Here is a 23,985-nt window from a genome sequence, read left to right as displayed (position 1 = left end):
GCTTCACGCGAGTGACTACTTCAACGCAATGGAACAAGAAACGACGACAGACACGTTCACGCTTTCAACGCAACAGCACTGACACTCCAACCTGGTAGCAGGTTTTGAATGGGCAGAGTGAAGTTTCATGACAAAACCAGGTTATGCCCGACTTAGGCGAAAAAAAACTAACCTGCGGGCAATTCCTAACCCTCTAGCTGCCACTCCCAACCTGGGCAACCGCACAGGCACACTTCCTGCCACGCCCGCATACACCCGTGGTGCCTCTGTACCCAACTTTCTGCCACTACCGAGACAACTCGCATAAAAAGATTTTTGTTATTGTGGGCATGCCGTGCGATCTATTGAAAAGTAACATAAATGGATAGATTGTGTCAGGTACGTTTTACACAACAGATGGAGCACACGTTTCTGCATCTGTATCGCTTCCTCTTATCTCAGGTGCGTAGCAGTGGCGAGACAGATGCGACCAAAGGAGCGCAGTGAAGGAAGTCTCGCTATCTGTGTCTTAGCTGTCAGCTGGCACTTTTTGCTATGCGCGGGACCGTCCGAGGTAACCTTCTGCTTGCCAGTACCTGCCTGCTTACTTGCGTCTGTTCAGCAAGCGGTCATGGGCCGCCTGCAGAGGTTTGCCCATCAAGCAGTCTCAAACGGGGTTAAAAATAAAGAACGGTCCAGACGATGCAGCGAAGCGGCGTAAAAGGTGGGAAAAAAAAATTCAGCCATTCCACTAAATGTGAAAGCTGCCGGAAATGCGGAGCAGTGATTCGTCATAATGGGCTGCAGCGCCGTTATCCGCTCACTGCTGCCGCCCAATGCAATTCAAATTTCCCGCCTTCGCAGTGTGCTCGCGCGCCCCCTGCCTGAAACTGCGCCAGCGGGAGTTCTGTTCTTTTGGCGCTTGCTTTTCGTCCCGCGCGGGCCGGCGTTGCACTGCCACTTTTTTTTTTGCTTATAAAAACAAACCCAACCAGGGTTCGTAACTAAATGAACGCAGGCGCCGCTGGCGGATAATTATGAATATTTTGCCTCAAATATGCCTGCAGTTTTATTTGCTCTAAACAATGGTGAGATGTATGACATGCACCAGCGGTTCATGAGTTTCGAACGCTTATGACTATAGAAACCACTTGGCGTTCGAAGCCACTGTGGTTACGCCGCAACGACAGCGGCTACAATGGAACACCGTGCCTCTACTTGGGTCCAGCGATGAGCTACGATGACAAGGCAAGCCCCTAAAGTGCTCTGCACTTAAAACATCGGTTTATCCCAGGGTCTGTCGTATGAAGCGAATCGCATGCACCCGAGCATTTGTATATTGGGAGTTTTTAATGCTTTGTTTCTATGGGGGAGTTTGCTGGGGCCGCAGTAATCCCTCGTAAAACTGGGGGACATATAATCGGGGTTCCGCTGTATTAGATTTACACATACATATTCTATGCACTACTAATACTCATGGGGCCACACACAAGATGCTCACCTGTTGGATTTTTATCTTAAATAAAAATCAAGCCTTTTGTACACATCGCCTCAGTAAGAGCAACATGGAGTCACCTACGCTGACATTTAACAATCATTTAACAAGCGGTGAGGTCAGGCAGGGAGTCTGTCATATGCGCCGTTCAGGATGAAAGCACAAGAATTTGAAACAAACGATTTTCAGGCCGTTCAATGTAATTAACTATCGCGCACTGAAGTATTTGAAGTGCTGTTTCAGGTTGGCCAGACCATTAAGCATCAATATAAGCAATAAAAGTGTCACATAAAATTTTCGTGTCAGTGATCCTTTAAGGTGCAATTTAATGGTCAGAAATGATAAAGGCAAGCTTTGGTTGAAGGAAGCCAGTGGTGTTAGGCCTAGACCGCGCAACAACTATAGCGGTGACGGCTACTGCCATGGGGTTGCTCACCCTCACTGGCGCAGTGCGCGACAGCACATACTTCCACGCACACTTACACTGACACATGAGTACTTTGTTATTACGTGCCCATGTGGTTGGGTGCATGTTAGTTGAAGCGTAAAAATAATAATCACGGTCATAGTTTGCTAGACCACTGACTGAGATAAATGGTGGAATCCCATACTGGGATACCGCTGGTATACCAGTATGGTATGCAATGGGATACAAGTGGTACTCCTAAGTGGAATAGCAAATTGGTAGGACATTGGCAAGACGAATATGCATCACTACACTGCTGTTCTTGCGGCCACCGTAAATGTCGCATTTTTTTTTTATCTTTCAGGTTTTATAAATTAAATACTGCTTATCAAATGTTAATTGATGAGAAGTGTATTTGGGCCAGTCTATGCAATTCAAACAAAAACAGAAGTTTAAGAAATTCCCTTCAGAGCCCCTTTTAGTAAACTTTTTGGCAACGCAGTGGTAGTCTTCTCCAGAATGCCATGGTAGTATTAGTGCATGATTTCTTATCAGGCCTTTATCTTCATCATCGTCATCATCCCAGCCTGTCTACACCCACTGCAGGGCAAAGGCCTCTCTCATACATCTGCTATCATCCCGGTTCTGTGCTAACTGCGACCAATTTATCCCCACAAACTTAAGGACACTTAGGACACTCTCTTAGGACACTTCTACTAAATATTCAATACAGCAAACCCTTGGTTCGTTTTACCCCCGTGAAAGCCACAAGTAGTGTAATAAAGTAGGCTAGTAGTAGTAGTAATAACTTTATTTTGCCCAAAAGTTGTGGTGATTGCACCCCTGAGCTGTTCCCTCAGACAGCTATACTCTGGAACAAGGTAAGAACGGCAATAGCTGACGTACGGTATCACTCCGCCTAAGCGACGGACGCGGATGTCACATCTGTCATAAAAAAAATTGACCAACATTTCGCCCTCCCAGTGGCTAAGTGCCAAACTAGAGGTGCAAACTAGAGCCGGCCCCGGAGCACGGCTGTATCGGCAGGTCGTAGTGCCACATTGCACACTAATGCAGGCAGAAGAATGCGCAGCATAAAGTGGACTACAATCACCTAAACTGCTCAGTCCACGAAACAAAAATAGAAGTGAGCAACAACAAAAAAAAGAAGAGTCAGAATGGGGCACTCACGGTACTCTGCAACTTCAGGTTTCGATCGCTGAAAGAAAAAAAAACAAGTGCCGGATTGCACACAGATGTACCACAAAAAGCAGCACTAATGCCAGAGAACAAACAGCAGCTACGGCCTCACTCCATTATAATCAAATTCTATCAGATGCAGGAATTTGTTCTTTATATGCAATAAACCTTGTTACAACGAAATTGAAGGGGTGCCGCGATTTGCTTATTATAAGCAATATTTTGTTATAGCCGTAGCGGGCATTTACTGAAAATATTGTGCACTGTCTTTGCCCAAAACATATAGCAGGCGAAATTGGATCTCGCCGCATGGTGGTACACAACAACATACCCGCAATTTTGGAGATAAAAAGGGAAGAGGCACGCACCTAGTTTATTGCACTTCCATATGAGTAACCTTCACTTCAAACAGACTCTGCCGCAAAGAAATCCGTAATTACTCGCTGATGCACTTTTCTGACACAAACGATGGCTAAAACAGGTTTGTGCACTTTTCTGACGCAAGCGATTGCTCAACAGCTTTGTGCACGATGTGGCGACCACGGAGTCTTGGTGACGGCTTTTATCGTAGCCGCCTTCGAGTCTTGCGCTCTTCTGCTTCCCACCCGGCGCATTCATGTGGCTAGCATCACGTGCGTAGTGTGATAAAAAATAAGGCAGAAGCACTAAAAAAAAAAAAAAAAATGGACGCACACAACTTCAACAATGTGGCTCCCGCGGCGCACGGCAGCGAATGACAACAGCAGGTGAGCGCATGTCGGCCGTGCATGTCGCGTGCAGTGGGAGGAAAGTGCGAGTGGCTGCGTGGGCACAGCGGACGCAAGGCGTGCCGTCCTGCTTTGCGCGCGTTGCTGGGGGATGCACGGCAGGAGTTGTGAACTTCTAAAGACAGCTGTCGCATTGCACACCGTCTCAAATCCATGCTGCACACTGTCAAGAAATTGGCTCAAAATTTAATTCCTCGATAACATTTGCGTGCTACACCCCATAACAAGCGAATTTTACCTCATTAAAACGACGTTTTTAGTACACTGGTTCCTATGGGTACTTTGAAGGGGAATTATGATTTGTTCATTATACCCATTATTTCGTTAAAGCTTGATTCGTTACCCATTGTTTCGTTACAGCTAACGAGGTTTAACTGTATTCTTAAATGTGGTAAGTGTTATCAGCAAAGTAGGCACCTGCTAGATGAAGAACAGGAAATGAGCCCCACAAGTTACCATGGACAGTGGAATGGCACTATCGTAAAGTTCCGAAAGAACGCCCACAAAAATTTCAGAGATATCAAGTGAAAAATAGGGGACGGGCGATCTTTCGGGTCAGGCACGAAAAACTGCAAAAAGTGGCCACACCGCCAACCAAAACTGCGGAGATGTCAAGCAAAGATACCAGATGGGCAAACTTTCGGCTCAAGTGTGGAAAGGGTAAATAAGTGACCGCATCAACACATGAATGGATGATTTCCGTTTATTTTGTTCCCTCATCGGCGCTAACGCCTTCAAGTTTAGGGGGTGGGCGACCTTTGAGGTATTTTAGTAAATTGAATACTTCACCCCTAATTGGGGGGTGGGTGATGTTTCGGGGGTGGGTGTTCGCTCAGAACTTTACGGTGGAGCGTGCTCTTTCAAGATTGGTGCTGCACTGTAAATATATATCATATTGCTGTACATATAATCCATCCTGGAAATAACTTGCACCCTTATGTTGCCCTCATAGAAAACTAGCGAAATTCACCCTCTAGCCGGAAAAAAAAAAGAAACTATATATGAGAAAAAAAAAAAGAGGACAATTGGCGTCTTCTCATTGCAGAAGGCTGCAAGCTGTCACTGCTGCTCAGGCCCAAGAGATCCACATTTTTGACATGGCAAGAGACGTTGGCAGAGTACCACTTTCAATGCCATCCGTAAAGTGGCTTCAGTAGACAGAGTGAAGCAGAACTATAAGCCACGAGTCTAAGGTGGCCAGGCACGCTAATGAGGCTTTGCAAAGAAATGCTTGACATCCACCTAAACGCAGCCTTACAGCTACAAAGGTTGCCCCAGATAGGTGGTGGTCCCGGGTTCGAATCCTGGACCAGGACAAATTTTTCAACTGCGAAGTTTTTGAGAAATCTGAAAAAGCGCTGAGGTGGATGTGAAACGTTCCTCCGCAGAAACTTACTCCACCATGGGGATTTCCCCTAAATCTGGTCAATAATTGGGCTTTGTTGTCGCCCAACAGCCAGAGTAGGCTGATAGGCTCACCGCTTGCTTACAGAGGGGTTGCGAGCAGCTTGGGTGTTATGTCAATTGCAGTTGAACTAGGCCTTGCGAGAAAGCATAAAATTCACCACACCACTGTGCAATCTCGTGCCTGGTAGTACGATTACATCATTGGTGCATTCGCGCAAATATAAATACTGCCAAAATTTCAATTCAAAGCACACTAGTCACTCATTCTGCAACACAATTTTCATTAATATTTTGGCTGGTTTGCTGTTTAATCATGTGAGCAGAGCTAAGTGTCAACCCTTCTCACTCAAAATCCTTCCATAAGAAAAACCATCTCTGCAGTAAACAGAGGGAGCAAACATTAAAGATGTTTTTTGTGACGCTACCAAATAGAACTTCTCAAGAGGCCCCTTAGCCGACATTATTTGACTTCTTAAATTAAGTCTCCCACTTCGGCCCGTACCACTTCCATACAGTTGACCACATCCCTTGCAACTTTCATCAGCATTTTGCCACCTGGAACAGAGCTCCTTCATGAAACAGCTGTACACGTGAAACTGGCTGCAGAATATCCCACTGATCACCATTGAGGGCCAGTTTAAAAGCAAAGCCAGGCATAGGAACAGGATGTCTCACCACTTTTCGCCCATCGGGTGTGTGGTAATAGACGTCAAACGGCTTCCTGCTCGCGCCTTGCACAGCCCGGAAGACGATTTCTCGCAGGAAGCCTACCACGGGAGAGAAAAAAATCGGCATCAAAATAAAACTGTAAAACTTACAATGGTGATCCAGAGAAAACCAACTTGATCTACGTCTACGCCTAATTGTTTCCTGAACGGGCCTATAAAAAAAATGCACTGTTTGTAAACCTAGCTTAGGGCCCAAGCATGGGTCAAGTGAACTGCAGTGACGCTAAACACCTGGTGAACCCACTTTTTATACATACGGACAGTATTTTGGAATCACCGACAGTGTAATACACTATCGATAGTATTACCAACAGATTTACATATATCATAAAATACCGGACAACCACAAACCTAAAATTCGGAGACAATTCTTAAATATATGAGAGGTGCAGCTTATTCGAGTGGCAGCAAAAATGAAAGACAGCAGCCATAAAAAGGGCGGCATCAAAAGCAAGCGTCAGTTATCCATCTAAATGAATGCAAGTTGCATCGAAACACCTCGTCAATGATGTGGGCCGTCACCGGGTGCCCGGCTACACAAAAAGCTGGCAGGGGCAAAATACATTTCGTGGGCTTCATTACTGTATGGAGGACGAGTGCTTGGACTTCTCTTCAGCGAGTTGTGCCAGGCTACTGAGGGTAGCTGTTAGAACGCATGTCTTGGACACATGGGTTAATTGCACCAGACTATTTTTGTGCCACGAAAAAGGCAGTACCCTGGGGCAGCCATGCTTTTCAAAGTGCTCAAGAAACGGCAGCTGTTAGAGCTTGCAAAAGAGAAGCGTTTAAATGTTTCCAGCGCTATAACGAAGTAAGCGCCGATACGAGCTATTCGTACAACTGGGGCTGGTGACGAGTTATCAGAATGCACTCATTTTATCAATGAAAGGGACACAGCCAAATGACAGACTGTATAAGCTCAATGTGAGGAGAAAAAGTAAGAAAAGAAAATGCAACATGAGTGGGAAAAAAGGAAAAAATTTCACCATCTTCCCGTAGGGGAACCCTGAGTAGTATGCGAAGCAGCCATGGGGTCGACTCAAGTTCCCATTAGTTTTCAGTTCGATCGCGGCGTTGCTGGAGGAGAATGAGGGGAGCAGAGCGCGCGTGTGCGTCATTCATACCGCGGAGCTACAGTGGCGCCCCCAGCGGAGTATGCAGCGGCTACCGTCACGTCTCCAACCCTAAGCTGCTTCGCATTATCGCGCGCAGAGCCACAGGTGTTGCCATTCGTTGCGCAAATCCGGAGAGGAGAGGAGCTTCGGAGAAGACAGGAGGAATGTCTGAGAGGAGAGGAGTGTCAGAGAGGAGAGGAGGAATGCCTCGCATACTACTCAGGGCTCCCCTACAGAAAGATGACAACTGTAGTTGAGCGCGAAGCTATCTCGTGATGGATTCTTTGGTTGGCCAATCCCTAGGGCCATCCTGCCACAATCATCAACAGCGGTGCCTGGCCAGGCATGCGTAGTGGGGGTGTGGTACTCATCATCATCACCATCACCAGCCTATCTATGCCCACTGCAGGGCAAAGGCCTCTCCCATTATTCTCCAATTACCCTAGTCCTGTGCCAACTGTGACCAATTTATCCCCGCAAACTTATTGATCTCATCTGCCCATCTAACTTTCTGCCGCCCCCTGCAACGCTTGCCTTCTCTCGGGATCCACTCTGTTACCCTTAATGACCAGCGGTTATCTTGCCTTCGCATTACATGCCCTGCCCACGTCCATTTCTTCTTCTTAATTTCTACTAATATGTCCTTAACACGCGTTTGTTCCCTGACCCACTCCACTCTCTTCTTGTCCCTTAATGTTACACCTATCATTTTCCGCTCCATTGCCCGCTAAGTGATTTCAATTTAAGTTGAACCCTCTTAGTGAGCCTCCAAGTTTCTGCCCCGTAGGTGCGTACCGGTAAGATGCAGTGGTACTCAGGGTACTAAGTGGCACTCAGGGTTCCCCTACGGGAAGATGACGACGGTGGTTGAACGCGAAGCTATCCCGTGATGGATTTTTGGGTTGGCCAATCCCTGCCACAATCATCGTCAGCGGTGCCTGGCCAGGCATGCGCAGTGCGGGTGTGTCGGCCACACAACAGCAGAGGGAACAGGCTCGACCATAAGCTGCTTCGCATCTAAAACAGCAGCACAATTTATGCAAGAACAGCGAGATCATGAAATAGAGCTGAAATGGCTTGAGCCCAAATACTATGCAAGCAAGCTCAGGTAGACGGCAAGCTCATGCTCTCTGAAGCAGGTGAAAAGTTCACATTCAGGATAACTGGTCTTGCGTGAACCCACGGTAGATTTTTCGGTCGATTCTGGTCAATTTTCGGCAAAAGTTTGAAAATGCTCATTTCACACGTGAGACGAGTTATGAGACGAGTTATGAGTTATGAGACGAGTTATGAGACGAGTTATGAGATGAGTGAGACTTTCAGGTGAAGTTTCAGGCGTTACGAGCCCCATATCAAGAGAAAATGTGGAGGAACAGGACAGGGTTAAATTAAGTGTCCTACATACGTGCCACCCATAAGCAGCGGTATTTCACCATAAGTTTAGTGAAGCCAAGAAAGCAAAAAGCAGATCGTCTTCCAACTCTGCTTACAGCTAATCACCAACATGAAGGATTTTATCAAGAAGCAAAGGCTTTTGGTGAACACAGAAAGGTGATTTAACGTTGTGGGCTAAAGCAGTTGTGCCTCAAGATGCGAGAAACTGGGTGCAGGAACCAGCCAGAGGCAAATACCCTGGCAAAGTAGCTGAACTTGCCAACAAGTGCACTGCATGCAATTGGGGGACGAAGGCACCCACAAAAACTTCAGGCAGAGGCCAAACAGGTCAGAGCCGAAAGGCACAGCTCTTCAGGAAAGGGGCAGAACACGAGTTCAAACCTTTGAAAGCAAACCTGACAGCGAAAAAGGGAAAATTGCAAGTGCAAAACACCATGGCCAGAAGAAGGCAACTTAGATGAAACAACAACTTGGATGTCTCACTGCAGCCTAACAAGGACATTTCGCTGCGAGCTCCAAGAACATGAAGCATGCTACCCCTTTGGTGGACAAGAGCGATGAAAACGTGCTCCTACTTGAGCCTTATATAAGCAGCCTCGTAGTTAAAAAGGACGTGGGGCTTGAAATGGTAAAAAAAAAAAGCCTCCAAGAAATGCGCGAGAGAAATGCATTTTTGAAACTTACTCTAAAGGTTTCAACGGGGGATTCGATGGGTAAAGAGTTTAAAAGTTGGCCCTGAAAGTGCCCCGGTAGACACAAAATGCTGAAAATTATGCTAAAAATGCTTGCATCTCACAAACCGGGCATGCATGAAGCCGATTCTTGACAACGGACAGCTTGGTTCGTTTTCAGGCTGCTTTCGTCGCGCATTATTTGTGACGTCTCAAAAAGGCATCGCAACTAAAGAACGGGTGCCCTCAAAAATTGTTGAAAGACACCTAGAGCTGCCGATTAGCTGAAGCCCACATACGAGACAAGCCCATTGTTCCACGTCTCTGGTTCACCGGTGCAGTTAGAGTGCGCCATTTTTTTTTCTTTGCATTTTGTTTCCGCACATTAGACACCACAGCTGCCCTTTCTTTCGCGGGCATCTCAAGATGAGTCACATGGTGTGATTCTGAAGAAACATGTCGTTGCTTTGAGTCAAAATACCTTGAGACATGTAAAAACAAAAAAAAAAGATCCACACATCCCCTTTACTAACCCAAGAAACGGTCATAGAACACACAGCCAGAAAATGCTGAGTGGAACCTTGTTCACACGTGCGCTGGCTCACGCTGGGGAACTCCTGAGCTTTGTAGATACGGTGGGAATTAGCCGGTGTGTTTTTGACTGCAGTTTGAAATTTCTTGTGGTGTGTGCATGCTGTGAAGGTTGGAATATGCAGTAAACGGAGAAGGGAGTGATTGCGTATTGGCCAGCGCATTTCCGCCAGACCTTGAGGGCCATTATGTTGCTGGTTGGCGCACAATGTTGGAATCTTGTCGCATATTAAACAGCATCAAGTTTGGCCCCTCGCTCTTTGTGATCTGAACGGACGCACCTCGCTTGCAAGGGCTCGCTCATGTTAACTCTACATGGGCCCGATTGCAACACCACTTCACACGTTTCTTTGCCGCAAAGACCCATTTATACACGTTCTCTGTATTAGCACGCACACTTTTGGAGAGCAAAACAGAACAAAAAAAAAAAGAAGAAAGGTAAATTCTTGCCACATAATTAATGCACAAACTTCGAGGCCTCCACCTAGTACTGACAGGGAAACAAAAACTAGCCAGGAACCGTACGTCTCTCACAGACATTCTTTGTGACATGCCCAGCGCAAGAATCTGGTGTATCACGTTAAGTGGGAAACATTTGTTTTTGCAGGTCACCATGTTCCCACCACTCCTGCTGTGGAGGAGACTGCAGGATAACGGCTAACCCCAGGCACCAATGCCTTTGTTATGCCTATAACGGTAGCCCTTGTGGTGGTCCCTGTATTGTCTTTTCTACGCTCTGAGTTGGCTAGGACAGGTGACCTCTGAACGGTGAGAGCTGCAAATGCAACAAACATAATTACACAGCCTCAATGTGAGCGAAAAATAATTTGTACTCGCACACAATACGAGGCACAAGTGTGACATCTGAAACTGGAAGGAGGAAGACTGCGTGGGTAAAGCACGGGTTTTAGCAGTAGTTTAGGAGTCCTGGGTTGACTTTTTACAGCTCACTTACCAAGTTCAAAGGGCTTTATGAGTTCTGGATCAACTGCTTCGGACTCTGCAGGAACGGCTGAGCCATCTGCACAAAAAAGAGGCACGGCTGAGCGAGTTGTTTTATTGGCACGACCTGAAAATTTCAGCCTGAACATGCACTCAAGAGCAACAAGGGTGCATAGATTTATACTGTGCAGACTGTGGTTTCACATGAAAAAAAAAAACAGTAATAATGAACTGATGAGATCCCAGAACTTGAGCCAACGCAAACAGCCTGTACACATACTTAAGCCCGTGACTTAGGCCAAGTTTCAAAGGGACACGTAACAAAACACGTGTTGGTCTAGATTAACAGGCTTTCATGTTGAGATAAGAAATGTACCATCCTTGAAATAAGTTAAAAAACGATGTAAATGTGACAAGTACTGGTACGCAAGGCCATTCTATGCAACTTGCACAGGAACAATTGCCACAACAATTGGTTTCTGCAAGCTTACGAAAATGTCAGTCAAAGCCTACATTTCTAGGGTTACATTTGAGCATATAAAACTAAGGTATTTCCTTGAATATAACGCTAGGGGAGTGCGAATATCAACTAATAGCCTTCAAATCGAATTCGAAAAGAAAAGTCAATATTGAATGGAATAATTTTTTTTTCAGGTCTCGATTTTTCACAAATTTTTGGGAGAAAAATGATGCCGCAAAGCATGTTCGGTAGCCTTGACTTTTTTTTACCCCCCGACGAACGCACTTTTCAAATCTCGTACGCAGCAGTAAAGTCGCCGAACAACTATGATGCAGTACTTGAGGAATACGGAGCAAGCACGAACCGCGTTGAAGAACTATTTGCAGTAGAGTTGCTGTACTGCAGTCATAGGCAACAACTACACAGGACTTTGTAACTCTGAAGCGAACGCTCGGTGAGCGTAAACTATATGACGCAAAAACACAGCAGAAACACAAGCACGGACCACAATGAGGCACTTCTTTGCAAGTACATGGTGAATGTGAACGATACATTGCGGATGAAAGGTTCACATACTGCTGCCGTAGACGAACCAGGGCTACACCGTGTAAGAGCAGCTTTCTACTGTACCGTGACTGGGGAACACAATGACGCGCACCTTCGGAGCCCGTGGCAAACACCAAGGACAAGCAATGGAGGTATGGCTTGCACTGAGTGTTCATCGGTTCAACAAAGGTGTAGTAAATGCAGTAAAATAAGTCGAACTAAAACTGTCGCACCTATTTGTCCCCTGTAGTGTAGAACGTGAAAAAAAAAATGGAATAGGCATACTCACGCTGCTCGCAAAAAAGCCAGAACCTTTTTGTTTTTAAATTAACGGAGGTGCTGTCAAAAGCACAAAAGCAGCGGCAAAGTTGGCACAATTACTTTACCGGAAGCTACCCTTAGACATAAACATCTGGTCGCAGGATTCAAAATAACGGCCAAAGTCGGTGGCATGGTCGATGGCAATCTCATAGATGCAATCGCAAATTGCTCCATGCTGTGTGATAAAATTTATGGCCTCTATAAGGCCTGTTCTTCAAAAATGCGATTTGGATGAAGCTTGCCGAGTAGACGGAAAATGAGAAGACGGGGCGGACGACGCGCACTGGTGTTTTTTTTTTCTGCGAGGTGCGGGCACAGTGGCACAAGGCAAAGCGGCACAGTCTTCCACCATGCACAACTGCCACGTCTGTGCCGAAGAGGCACAGATGGCAGTTTTCAGTGTTGCCAAGCGAACAGATCGCCCGCTAAACTTTTCAGTGAATACCATCTATATGAAACCCGTTTACATCGAATTATCCTTCATATCGAAGTATTTCTGGTCACAGTGTATTTGCAGAGAATACATAGCAGGAACTACGCTTATAGCGAGCAAAGATGCCAGCGCCTGCCGATATATCGAACCTCAAATGATGCAAAAGTGCCTCCTCCTTCCCCCCCCAAGTTGGCTTTCCCTCAAGGCAGTGGAGAAATTCCACCAGCACACTGCTAAAAGTGGCTTTGCGCGGCCGCCCATGAGCAACGGGCAGCTTTCTCCTCCTTGCCGTGTAGGGCGAGCCGTCAACACCTCCCCCCAATGCGAAAAACGACCCTGGCCCGCCCACCATGCCTTTTTTTTTTCCCCGTTCGTTGCATTTGCGGTGTTCGCGCTTTATGGGCTTTCTTCCGAAGGGTACCTATGGTGGCTAGCGCTAATGACACTAAGTGAAGGCTTATTTAGTGGCCCTAGCTAGCGCAATGCGGCAGAATTTGCCTTTCGCCACGAAGCTGGCAATCGTAAATTGAGTCAAACTTGGTGAGAAGCTGGACGTCCCCACAATGCACGAGACTTCCAAGCACACCTTCCTGAATGAGGCTCTGGGCACATTTCACTAAAGAAACCGCTTGAAATTGCATCAAATCTGCGGGCTTGTAGTTGCCGGTAATGGCTTCGAAAATCCGCCGGTGTTGCCAAAGTGCGGAGCGAGCTGCCGGAATTTCCGGATGCCGTAGCCAGATCAATGGTCGGCAAGTTTGAGAGTGGATGATGGTGTCTCGACCACAGCAGAGTTTAAACAACGCCACCTGTATTAATGTTGCCAAATGCTTGAGCGAAAAATGGCCAAACAGCCACTTTCCTGCTGCTCTCTCCTGCCCTTTCTCGCTGGCTGGCTTTCCTGCATACTGTTATGTCTGCCAGATTAACAGAAACTATGCAAAATAGTTGACATTTTGTCTAGTGTTCCCCAGGCGGTGCTTCTATGCCTTCTTATTTTTCTCCATGCCTATCTGTCTTGGTCTGGTGCTGATAAAGCCGCCCAGGCTGATGCTGGCTTCTGCACGCTTTATTACGTACTTTGACCACGGGTCCTCCTGTTCCATATAAAAGTGGTATTACTACTATTACCAGTACAGTGGAAGCAAACCACTTCATCACGAAGCAAACGCGTCAAGCTGCAACAATACGAAGCCCATTGAGAACGCAGAGAGCAAGCTGAGCGTCTGAGGTGTTTCATTTGGCATTTGCATCGGAACTGCTCCAGTATCCGAAATAACCGTTTTGTTTGCTTTTTACCTTCCCTACAATAAATATGTTCTTACCACTATTGAAGTACTGCTTCCTTCCATAATCCTTTGAAAAACGCCAGATATGAGCAAATCGGCGGATTGAGTGAGATCCGCAGTGGCTCCGCAACTAACACCCCGCAGTGGGCGCAGCATTTGCGACTCGCGAGCAGTGACGTAAGGTGGGAAGTCTGCTGGTATGCGCCACATAGCGGACAAGCGGCTGAATTAAGCGTCCCTACTATTGCCATTGGAAAGTGGGTGAGGCGTTAGGCATTGTTTATAAAAGCGGCGTTGGTTTGGAAGGCTACCGTACACTGCCGTATGTACGTCAACTCCTAATACAAGCTGACCCCCCCCCCCAACTTTAAACCCCCGGATCGCGAAAAAAAGGGCATACATACATACCTGTAATAATGTTAAAAAAGGGGGGCTGCACTGATGGGAAAAAGGAAATGCATTTATTGGACGTACTCTGTATGTTCGCACCAACAATGTTCACGATGCCACCATTTTCGCGAACTTCACAAGAGCTTCGTGCACCATTCACGTTGCTGCCGTTATTGCGCACTTCACAAACGCTTCACACACCATGCTGTGTGCAAAGGCCATACCACGAGTCCCACACGCACTATGCCACAGTGCTCCTTTAAACCGCTTCACACGCCCCCTCGGTTTCTGGGGTTTGCCATCCTGCTCCATCCACTCGTAGAGTACCACCATCCGATCCTTAAGAGGCTTGTTTAGAGCAACTTCAAGAGGCTGGAGAACAGAAGTCAAACTGCATGGGATGATCGCCAACTGACAATGGGCGTTGGCCACTACTCTCTTGACCCGCTCCATGATGTGCCCACGAAACGAGTCGAGCACCAACAAGCTTTTCGGCTTAGGAGACCGCCTCGGCGACGGAGCCAGACGAGGCGTAACCATTCCAGGACAGCCTCCTCAGTAAAAAAAAAAAAAAAAAAAAACCCTTTTCGTTCACGCGAATGATCGCTTCTGGGGGGAATTTCTCCTTGGGCATCGTTTTGCACTAAGACACTATGAAGGGAGGAAGTTTGGGGCCATCGGCAGTGCAGCACAACATCACCGTAAATTGGTTGTGCTCATTGCTCGTCGTCATCACACACACTTGCCGCTCCCCTTTTACTGCGGTAGTCCGCTTACTTGGCATGTCAAACCAGACGGGCGCCTGATCAGTGTTACCGATCTGGCCGAGTGTGAAGGCATGCAACACCTTCAATTCAGTAATGCACTCCAAGAAGGCTTCGTCCTTCTTGTCGTAAGTGTGAGGTAGCTTCTGGCAAACAGTGGTACGCCTTCCCAAAGTGAGTCCGTTTCGCTTCATAAGTTTATAACCCACTTCTTCGAAACTTTGAACTCGCTGCGGGTGATCTTCAAGTCATTCGCTACACTGCGAGCCTTCCTCTGAATGTCCTCGTAGGACACGCTCAGGCCTTTATCTCGCTGTTCTTTAACCCACTTTTCCACTTCTTCAACAACAGGATACTTTCCCTCCTTCGATCCCCGGAAGCGAATGCGAGATTCTGCGCACGCAAAAAGCTCCTCCCTTTGTTGCCCCCAACTTTGGATGCATTTTTCCGAAACGCCGTAATGACACTCCGCTGCTAAGTTGTTGGTGGCATATCAATGTCGTCCTGTTGAGCACTTCACAACAGATTCCGGAGAAGGCTGCTGAGTGCTCGCTAGGCCTACCCGGCGTACTAACACAAGCAATACACGCTACGCGGGATAACATAACACGATCCAAAGCCTATGCCGAAGCTTATTGCATGGTCGCAATTTTTCACGGCCTCAGTTCGGGCGACGTCTTTAAGTTCTAGAACTAAGGTGCAAAAAGGATTATCAAATCTTTTTAATTATTGCTACATGAGTGCCAATATATGCATGCAAAATGTCATTTGCCAAAGTCTACTTAAATTTCTCTCCCCCTTCCCCCCACCCCAGCTGACTCGGGCTCTGCATATAAGCCTACCCCCCCCCCCCCCCTAAACTTGGTCCCCGATTTGTGAAAAAAAAAAGTACACTTATACGCGACAATATACAGCATATTGTCGACATGTACCGAGCGCAAGTGAAAGCGGGTGCAATGAGGAAAGCAACAACGATCCTTTGCTCACAACCTCCAAGATGATTGCTGCACCCGCCCTAGTGCAGCGCTTCTTCACAAATGTCAAAGGGTGCGGCCTCAGCTGCCCTGACTCTTCGCATAATGTGGAGAAGTGTGTACTGTCACTGGCAGCGAGGTTGTTCAAACAGAAGATACAGGTCTATTTCATGCGAAAGTGTTTTTATAAATGCTATGTGCTTTTATCACATCCAATTCCTTAGCTTGCTTATATTGAATTATCCGCTATATCGAACTGATAAGCGTCCTTTTGTGAGTTTGGTATAACCGCGTTTGACTGTACTGCTGTGGGAGTTTTTCAAGCAAAGCTTATTTTAGCTGACTTGCACTGCCAACGGCGCGTGCCAAAATGCCTTGCGACAAAGCCAACTTTACCCTAAAAAAGTTACTCGGCGCTAAAACAGGGATGAAAAAAAAAAAAACACGTAACACACACCACAGTGCCAAACTTCCAACTTATAAGCTTGAGCGGGAAATTCTTGAAGCTCATTTTATCAGACAGGCAGCGGATAACTGTGTTAGTACGCCGTCCATATCGCTGTCAGATAAAGAAGTAGCCTTTTTAGAAACGCGATGCATTTTGACGTCACAATGCTTTTAGTATTTGAGTTCTGTGTATATAAGCAGCGTCTTTTTTCGATAAAACATAGTTGGAAGTTCGGCCTTGTGGTGCGTGTTACGTGTTTCTTCTTCATCCCTGTTTTAGCACCAAGCAATTTTTTTAGCATAATGTACCAACTCGCCCAGATCAAGCTTTTGTTACTCCAACTTTACCCTTGTGCTCCAATGATGACGACAATGCCCTTGTGTTCAGCCCGTACCCATTCAAGGAGATTGGCCCAGCCGAAACACCTTGCAGCAAAGCCAACTTTATCCAAGTGCTTTTCGGGTGCAGCTTTCCCTTACCGTCCGCAGCTGGTGCATGATGTCCTGGAAGTGTTTGGCACGTGCTAACTCGGAGGTTCGACCCCACCAAAACGCTTCACAACAAAGTCAACTTTATCCACATGCTCTCCAGGTGCAGCTTGCGCTTGCTGTTCGCAGTTGGCACGGGCACGCGTGCACCATTGTTGCACTATAGGCTACCAAAAGGTCGCCGGAGGGTTCTGTAGTCACCCCTTTCCAAGCATATGTGGGTGCTGCTCCCTTGTTGGTGTGTGCTTTTTTTCACTAAGTGTGCGGCATTTGTAGCGCTGAGCTGAGTTCCAGGTAAAATTTTCTTGCCACTTATGAAACCATATGTGTTAGCACGTGTCCAGCAAGTTCAGTTTACACGTAGAATAGCTCCTAAGTTCATTTTTGCCAGCACTTGTCTTGTCGTCTGCTACGTGCCACTTGACCGGTGAGTGCCCCAGCGATTTGACGGGCAGAAACACGTTGCACAGTTGTCGGCTGCCGTCTTTTCATCAGTGAGGCGACAGCTGTTCAAAGACACAGCCCATTTTTCTCTTGTTGGGTGGTGCCAAGATGCATTATTTTCCACGTGGCGACGCGCAGCGCAAAACGTGGGCTGAGTTCGTGCGTGGCGGTGGCCGCAAGAACTGGTCACCGAAGCCAGCGATCCAAATTTGCTCGCTGCACTTCTCCGATGACTGCTACCAGCACCTGAAGTTGATGGAGGGGATGCAGTACAAGCGGAGAGGAAACGATTAGGCTGTTTTAGAATAGGGGAACCCGGTGTTGGGGGCACCCAAGAAGTCAGGGGAACCCAAACGCAACGTGCACGAGGAGAGTTTTAGAAGAGGAGCGTCCCCAACAGCCTTCAACCAGCTTGCGTTGCTCAGGACGGCTCGGGTGATGAGAACTTTAGGCTTAGCATCGTGGCGGATATTTGATTGCCGCTATCTGTGCAACTGCGAATGACAATCCCTAACACAACTTTTCTCCACACTATCATTCCCTTTCTCCCGTGTGGAATTTTATTTTCACGATAATTGCCATATGAGCAATCGGTGACCAAGACATCTGCTGCGGCCTTTTTTTATTCTTCCGCTCAAGTAGCGCCATCCTTCGGCCACTCGCCGCACTGCATGCCTCAGTCCCTGGTCGGAGGTTCAACGGTGCGACCGGTCAGCGTAGGCTTAGCACTGCGACAGATATCTGATCGCCGCTTTTAAAATCAGCACTGGTGACAATCCCTAGCACAATTTTTCACCACACTAACATCTACTTTCTCGCATGTGGAACTTTTTAGCGATCAGATTGATTCGGAAGAGCGGCGGCAAGCTGTTGCTACCGTGGTCTGCGCCAGTTCGAGCCGCAGAGATATTAAAAGACTCAGGTGGCAGCGACTCATCCGAGTCCGACGATTCAGACGACACGTCGACTGCGCGGGCGAGTGCGGACCATGTGGAATCGCAGCAGACAATGCGGCGAACGTCCCTGACGTCACGGGTTTTGATTGACGTTAGCACCGGCAGTTTTTGTGGCCACAAAACGTTGGTCGCAAAGGACGTGCAAAAACGTGCAAACTGTTCATGCGGTGTGCACCCTTCCCCACTGGCAGTTACGACACTTGGAATGGCGGCCCCCTGGTGGCCAGCTCCTCGTGCCACCACACTTCTCCTCAGGAGACTTTTCTCTCAAAATCTAGGGTGTCTTGTGCGGCAGAATTACTTTTCTAAGGCTTTTATGCAACGGCCTGGACCAGCGCGGGTCGAACTATGAGCTGATGTTCCGCAGCCCTGAGATGAGGCGCGTTTCACATTACATGACCGTCCAAGTCGACAGCCACAGACGGCTTAATGAGCTCATGAAGGCACTGCCTTCCACCTAAGGTTGGGACAGCCACGTCAGTGGGTGTTGCATGTTTCGAAAGAGCAATAAAGCATGGTTTGTTGGCATCACCTGTCTCTAAGTGCATCCTTGACACCTTCCAGAGAGTCAGTCGAACACTAAGCCATATCCTCATGACATTATGTTATAATAGAATGTGGCTTTGGTTATTGTGCTCTAGATTTTTAGCCGCGTTAATAATACAGCCTCTTTAGAGCAGCAGCCGACATGAGTCACAGGGGTTGTAGGTACTTCTCAGCTCTCGGCTGTTTGCGTTGCTAATGGGCAACCCTTTTCTCGTGCGGAAGGTTTTGGCGCACACGATAAAGGACAAAGCATAGAGGCATTCACCCGCTTGGCCTTTTTCATGGAGCTGATTACAGAATACGCATCCTTCAGGTCCGAGGTGTACATTGGCGGAGTGCTTTCAGCAGTGGCTGGTGGGACTAGCAAGCAACCAAGGGGTAAGGATTTTCTATAGAATCCGCTGCGCTCGGCTTGACCTCATATTTGCCCGCATGCCTGTGCTTCTAAACTACATGCAAAAACATGTCACATGAGGCAATGGGCCCATCGATCAACCCAATAAGCCCATGTGATGGAGCCTATCATTCTATCGGAGGTCTGCAAGTTGCAAACATCACAGAACAGACATTTGTTGCTCTATAGGGCAGTATTAAAGACAGAAAGGCTACCTCGGAAGCCGCCCATGAAAGCAAAACAGAGAAAGCCGAACAACCTTCTGCCCCACAATCATTACACACTGCAAAGCCGTAAGCTACTTACATAAAATTTCAGACTTGAAAGCTTTTTTACACCAGGGCTGTATATGGCTAACCTCCCAGGTTTTCATTAAGGTGGAGCAGCTTTACTCGGCACCGCTGCTCTGGTCCTCTTCGCAACCACTGGTGCCTCTTTCACAATCTTTATACCCCTCGCCACCACTGATGCCTCTTCTACGAGTTGCGCAATCAGCTGATATGGCACTAGCGCTGTTATCAGCAGTTGCACTTGTAACTCGCTGTGGGACAAACCCATGTCATTCAATCAGAGGAACGAAGCGGTGTCAGCGTGCACAGAAGTACAAATAGGTGCGAAAAGGACTTAAAGCTGCTGCAGCTGCCAACACCACCTGAAGTTCAACCTCGTAGAGTAGCTGCAAATTCCTCTCGCAAAGAGAGAAACTTGCCCACTTGAACCGCCTATTGAGCCAATAGTTCTTGTTCAGCTTGAAGAGGTTTTGGAGTGATATTTTCGCCGGGGCCTCTCACATCTTAGCACATGCACATCTTGGGTGCCTGCAGCAGCGATGGCTCAGAGGTACAGCATTCGCCTCCCATGTGGGAGCTACTGGGTTCGAATCCACACACTGCCGGGCATCCACCGGTTTCTTTAAAAAAGTGCTGACACTAAATTTCTCACTTTCAGTTTAGACGCAGTAAAGAATACCTATTGGCCAAGTAATTACGAAAATCGAACCAAAAGCGGTCAGCCATCAGCGTAGAATTGTAACGTACTTATTCCAATCAGTTTCAAATGCGGTCGCCGCTCGCCAAATGGCCATTCCAATGCAGGCCAAACAGCGTTATGTCACGGTTTTGTGGCCACAAAAACTGCTGGCGCTAATGTCAATCAAAAACCCGTGAAGTTAGGGACGTTTGCCGCGTCAACTGCTATGACTCCACATGGCCCGCACCCGACCGCGCAGTCAACATGTCATATGAATCGTCAGACTCAGATGAGTTGCTGCAACTCGAGTTTATTTATATCGCTGCGTCTTGACCTGGCGCAGACCACGGCAGCAACAGCTTGTCGCCGCTCTTCCAAATCAATCTCATCGCTAATGCGAGAAAGTGATGTTAGTGCGGTGGAAAATTGTGCTAGAGGTTTTTATCCGCACTGCTTTTAAAAGCGGCGATCAGATATCTGCCGCGGTGCTAGGCCTACGCTGACCGGCCACGAAGGTTTGGCGGTCCAACGGGACACCACAGCGTGCGGTGCGGCCTAAGCATGGCGCTTCCTGCACGGAAGAATCAAAACAGGCCACAGTAGACGTCTTGGTCACAAATCGCTCAAATGGCAATTATTGCGAAAATAAAGTTCCCAATGAGAGAAAGGGGGATGATAGTGTGCTGAAAACTTGTGTTAGGGATTGCCATTCGCAGATGTACAGATAGCGGCCATCAAATATCTGCCACGATCGATGCTAAGCCTAAAGGTCCCATCCCCTGCGCTGACCCAAGCAACGCAAGCGGGTTGTTGGGGATGTCCCTCTTCTAAAATTCAATGCAAGACAGCGTGTTGCGTTTGGGTGCCCCTCACTTTTTGGAGGCCCCTAACGCCGGGTTCACCTATTCCAAAACTGCCTAACCGCTCCTACTCCGCTTGCACTGCAGCTCCTCCGTCAACGACAGGCTCTGCAGGTAGCGGTCATCCGAGAAGTGCAGGAAGCAAATTCTGCTTGCCGGCTTCAGCAACCAGTTCTTGTGGCCACCACCGCACACGAATTCAGCCCACGTATCGCGCTCCGTGTCGTCATGTGGAAAGTAATGCATCTTGGCGCCATCCATCGATTTGCTCGGACAGGCCTCCACTGAGCAGTACTTCACATTCCTTTAGCTTGCCATAGCAGAACTTGGCGAGATCGGCAACGCGCACAGGCCACTCAGCCAAGACATCACACAGTTTTCTGCACCAGCGCAGGGGAACACCATGCACCAGCAACCAACTGAAGAGCAAAGATGTCGAAAATGCAAAGTGCTCAAAGCTTACAAGCATTGCTCAAGATCAACCACGCATCCAGCCGAAACGAGCCTATTGACAACAGCAGCGTAGGCTATCAATGGACCTCTCCCGGGGTACGTCACGCAGCGGCCGTGACGTTACGGTGAGCGCACGTGCTGGGTGTGGCCGGGAGGGTGGTTGGCAAAACATTCCGGCGCGCGGCACGTATGCACTGGAGCTGCATTAGATGTGCGCAAAAGTGGAGTTTTTGCTTATGTGTTGGCTTTTCTGATGCCGATGGGTTGCTGTGCTCTCGGCTACGCAAATCGTGCGAGCCAAATCAGCGGCATCCGACTCTTCTGAGTCACCAAAGAGGTAATTTCGGCGGGTATTGTGGATGCGCGCAATGCGCCGAAGAGGCTGGCAGCCAAAGCAGCGACATGGTCTTGTCTTACTCATAGCAACATTTCCCATTCTCCAACTTCTGCTGTTCTTCAAAGCGCAGTCATACCGTATACATTGTCAGTCCGTGCTGATTACTGTAATTACCCGATTCTAACGCGCCCCCGATTCTAACGTGCACCCAATTTTCGTGGAAAAAAATGAAAAAACTTGCACCTCTGATTGTAATGCGCACGGAACTTTGTGAGCAAGAAAAACGAATGCGAGAGAAACGGGCGATTTATTTCCCGAAGTAATCTCACTCATCTCACTCCTCGTCGCTCTCCGCTGACCACAACATCTCGTCCTCGGTGCCGTCAAGCGCGTTCGCGATGCCACACTTCAAGGTTTAACAATGGTCGATGGGATCGTGGCCCACGCCTCGCACGCCCATCCCGCGAGCTTCTCCAGAGGCGCACGCTTCAGCCGACTGCTCGTTTTGAACACGTAAGAGCCGCTGCTGCCATTGCTGTTATCAAGCGCGCAAGTGGAATGATTTGACGATTTATATGAACACCGATAGAAGAGCCTAGGTGCCTATGCTTCCTGCGTCTGAAAAATCGTTGCTAAAAGCTTTGGCGCCATCTTGAGATGGCAATGGCGATGGGTGGGACGAAATTTCTGCTGTTTCGGCAGTTTCAGTTTCGTGTCCGATTCTAATGCGCATGCGATTTTTCGACATATTTTCCGGAAAAAAATGCACGTTAGAATCGGGTAAGTACGGTAGTGCCATGAAACGATGGTGCTGTCAACCATCCGCTATCATGAAGCACTAGCAAAAATAGTACAGACGGTTGGGGGCAGAGGGAAATATTGTCATGTTTGACGAGGTAGAGTACTGTATTAAAAAGACAATGAATGCCTAACCTGCTTAGGCGGCGCGAAATAAATGTTTTGACGAGGGATTTGCGATAGCTGCCTGCCGCCAGATCGACCACAACAAGTTTGGTCGCATGGGGATCTGTTTAAGACGAACGAAATTCATTGCTTGTAAATGCAATAAATTTTTACCTTGATCTATTATATCATGCCTTGAGGATGCAGCAAAACAGAGATGCTTGCATGCTCACATGTATCATCGTTCCTTCAGCACGAAATGGGCCGCTCACGCGTCTCAAAAAAAAAAACTCGAAAAATTTGTTGGCCCCAAGTGAACGAACCCAGGGAATGTATTCTTTTGTTGCGGCCTCCCGACACTGGCATATTCAGCGGGTGTACAAAGACACTAACTTTAACTACCATGACATAATGACAACCGAAAATTATTTCAGTGCCACTGTCGCAAGCTATACACACTAACCATATGTGGCTACAGTAATGTTACTCTCACAATGACGATGAACCGTTTCGCGATTTCACTGGGAAAAAAAGTAACAAAACAATCGGTCACTTACGTAGAGCACGACATCATGATATTTTTATTGAATAATTTTTCGCTTTGATCTTTATATTTTTGTTTCGTTGCTGCTTATTTTACTTTCTAATCCTTTCATGCCTTACCTTTCTGTTTGCCCCTCGACATGAAATCGTGCGTACGCCACTGTCCCCGGGCGACGCAAAGAGACCAAGAACAGGGAGCGTATACGCTGCCTGAGGCACCGTGCTCAGCTTAAGCGAACCTCGAAAACAACAATAAATGAGTTTTCCTTGGTATGTGTTCGAACATGAAGCATCTTAAAAAAGCATTCTTAAACGCGTCGCAACAGCACCAACCTTCATAATGACTCGTTTAGGCTGTTCTGTCGCGCACTGATTATCCGAAAGCGTCACTCGTCAGTTGACCGTACGGTATACGAAAGTGTTGCGCAGACTGTAGGTGCAGAAAGCTACACAGAGGTGCGACGGCTGCAGCTAGGATAGCTAGACCCCCCACCTGTAATGTAGGCGGCCAGCAGCGGTCCGAATGGCACATCGATCCTTTCCGGCGACACGCGGCCAGGCTGGGCTGTAGGTGCAGGCGCGTTCTGCCAGCCACCGCTGCATTTCGCGGCCACCAGCAGGCGCCACCAGTTGTGCACGCGCACTTAGTGACGTCACGGTGTTTATATACAGGGAGAGATCCATTCTGGTTCTGAAAACGACTATCTGACGTCACCCTAAACCGGTGAGAAATGCCGGAAGACATTTTGTCACAGCGATTGTGATTTCGCT

At 47.8% G+C, this 23,985-nt stretch overlaps 1 protein-coding gene across 8 annotated transcripts in view; it reads right to left on the bottom strand.

The window, feature by feature from the left end:
• Nucleotides 1-23,985, bottom strand: part of LOC144147213 (uncharacterized) — a 115,582-nt gene that overhangs the window by 59,992 nt on the left and 31,605 nt on the right. For all 8 annotated transcript variants that reach the window (XM_077679290.1, XM_077679294.1, XM_077679292.1 and 5 more), the window contains 3 exons: nucleotides 10,710-10,775; nucleotides 5,930-6,021; nucleotides 3,072-3,099 (listed from right to left, as the gene is read on the bottom strand). In XM_077679290.1, the coding sequence (XP_077535416.1) occupies nucleotides 3,072-3,099; nucleotides 5,930-6,021; nucleotides 10,710-10,775 (186 nt within the window). The remainder of the gene's footprint in view (nucleotides 1-3,071; nucleotides 3,100-5,929; nucleotides 6,022-10,709; nucleotides 10,776-23,985) is intronic.

The sequence above is a fragment of the Haemaphysalis longicornis genome, unplaced genomic scaffold (genome assembly GCF_048455015.1).
Source record: "Haemaphysalis longicornis isolate Haplotype H1 unplaced genomic scaffold, Haemaphysalis longicornis Haplotype H1 scaffold_7, whole genome shotgun sequence".
In the NCBI taxonomy this organism is placed as follows: domain Eukaryota; kingdom Metazoa; phylum Arthropoda; class Arachnida; order Ixodida; family Ixodidae; genus Haemaphysalis; species Haemaphysalis longicornis.
Note: the sequence above shows the minus strand (reverse complement) of the source record. Positions and strands in the feature narration are given on the sequence as shown.